General features: G+C 44.8%; 1 protein-coding gene across 4 annotated transcripts in view; it reads left to right on the top strand.

Moving 5' to 3' along the window:
* The window catches only part of ZEB2 (zinc finger E-box binding homeobox 2), a 121,153-nt gene that overhangs the window by 7,333 nt on the left and 111,869 nt on the right, over positions 1-1,951 (top strand). Inside the window, exon 2 of one of the 4 annotated variants that reach the window (XM_035897891.1) lies at positions 1,590-1,795. The exons of the other annotated variants lie outside the window; for them this stretch is intronic. Within the exon in view, the coding sequence (XP_035753784.1) occupies positions 1,777-1,795 (19 nt within the window). The 5' untranslated portion in view covers positions 1,590-1,776. The remainder of the gene's footprint in view (positions 1-1,589; positions 1,796-1,951) is intronic. 4 annotated transcript variants of the gene reach the window in all.

The raw sequence follows: 1,951 nt of genomic DNA, 5'->3' as shown, positions 1-1,951 counted from the left end.
GAGGAGGGGGCACCCAGAGCAGGGTGCTGGGGAGGGTGGCGAACGCCCTCACCCCCCCGAAAAGCACCTGGAGATAGGTATGAAAACCCAGGGCAATAAATGGGGGTGCCCAGAGGCCGCCCGGCTGCATCCCCTCGGTGTGGATTCGTGCCCAGGCTGAGCTGTGGCACCGAGCAGGGGAGCTGGGTTGCTGTGTCGGAACCGATCTATTTATTTTATTCCGAGTTTTGAGAAACCCAGCGGATTTGGAGATTAGTGCCCGGTGTTGCTGTTTGCCATTTCTGACCATTCCGTCCTTACTGGCTTTTTACTTATCGCACAGGCTTCCCGAGGAAACTTTGGGGGGAATTTCTTATTGCTGTAAGAAAATACATTTGATGCTTGGGAAAGCCATATTCGGAAAGGGGGGAAAAATAATAAGGAAACCATTGCGGGTTAATTATCGATAATTATACATAGTCAACTGCCCAAGGTAGGGAAAATATATGGAAGACTGGGATGCAAGCTCTCAGGATGGGCTGGTAATATTCCCCAGGAAAAATGTGTGTCTCCCTTTAGAGTGGCAAGAAGGGTGTTGATTCTTTTACAGCAGCCCCACATTCACTCCAAGAAATAGGAAATTCTTCGCCTCACAACAGTTTTTGGCATCTGAATTATCCCCAGTGCTTTTAAGGTGCATTTTCTCCTCTCTGAAAGAGAACTCTTTGTCCTTTTATTTTTTTTTTTTTTTTTTTTCCCCCCTCCAAGACCATGGCTTCCCAAGGTAGACACTATTTTGTGCCTGTCACATAGAAAGGGAGTGCAGGTTTGCAGTGCTCACAGACAATTGATTGTCTGCCCTAATGTGTTTCATTTACATGTTTATAACGTCAATAGTGCTGGGGTGTCCACTGTACCATTCATTCCAGCATTCCCACAAGGGTGCAATTGTCTGAATGGCCAAGTCAGACACCTTTTTGATTGCTCTTTAGTTGTCTTTTTAGAGTAGAGAGAAAAAGGAGAGAAATCCGCGAGGCAGAAACACTAGTTGAAAATATTTCAGAATTAAACGTCACCATTAAAGCAGATGTGAGCATTAGGCAAGCACTATATTTTAACTAAGGTTCGGAAGGTGGAAACAAATTCAGAATAGTGGGGATGGTCGCTGCACACGACAGCCAGCCCTGTCTCTTAAATTTTTTTAGGCTTTTTTTTTAACGATTCGTTGTTTTCATTTTCATTTCAGCCCCTGTAAGTGCGGCCACCTCCCAACTCTTTGTATGCTTAACTGTAATTTGCCATTTTTCCCCTATATATTTACATATCTCTGTTTACACCAACAGCGTCAGCTAACCACTTGGAAACTCTATGGAGAGAATATTTAGGCTGTGAGAAGTATAAACTTCAAAAAAAAAAATTCCAAATATTTCTTCATCAAGCATTTTTAATGAAAAAAACCCCGAGAATGCCTAGACTTTTTCTTGAAGCAGTTTAACTTAAAGAGCTGTGCACCAACTTCTCATGCCTGCGTTTACCGTGCTCTTGCGCCGTGAGCTTTCAGCAAAGTGGTTCTAGGAGTTTCCAAGTCAATAAAAGATTACTTTTTTAAGGTGTGCTGTGCTGGTTTGATATGCCACGCTGTCCTTGATCGTTGGAGCTGCTTCGGAGGGAGGCAAGAAACGATCGCTCGTGTTTCGTAGCCGAACAAATAAGCCACCCAGCTTACTGAAACTGGTAGAGATACACGTATACGTGCCCATGCACCTATGCGTGCGTGTAGGGGTGTAGGGTACAGGCATGGATGTGGGACCTAGAGGTACGCCTAAAAATAGCGGTTCACGTTCCAGACGAGAGCATTTCTCCCTAAAAACCGATGCTGATCCCAACAGCTACAATTAATACAAGTTGACCTGTTCCGTCCATGATCCATAAGGGGAAAGGAGGCACTAAGTCCTGTAGCTTCTGCTCGGGC

Source organism: Egretta garzetta, unplaced genomic scaffold (genome assembly GCF_000687185.1).
Source record: "Egretta garzetta isolate BGI_Z169 unplaced genomic scaffold, ASM68718v1 scaffold197, whole genome shotgun sequence".
Lineage (NCBI taxonomy): Eukaryota > Metazoa > Chordata > Aves > Pelecaniformes > Ardeidae > Egretta > Egretta garzetta.
This window is presented reverse-complemented; position numbering and strand designations above follow the sequence as displayed.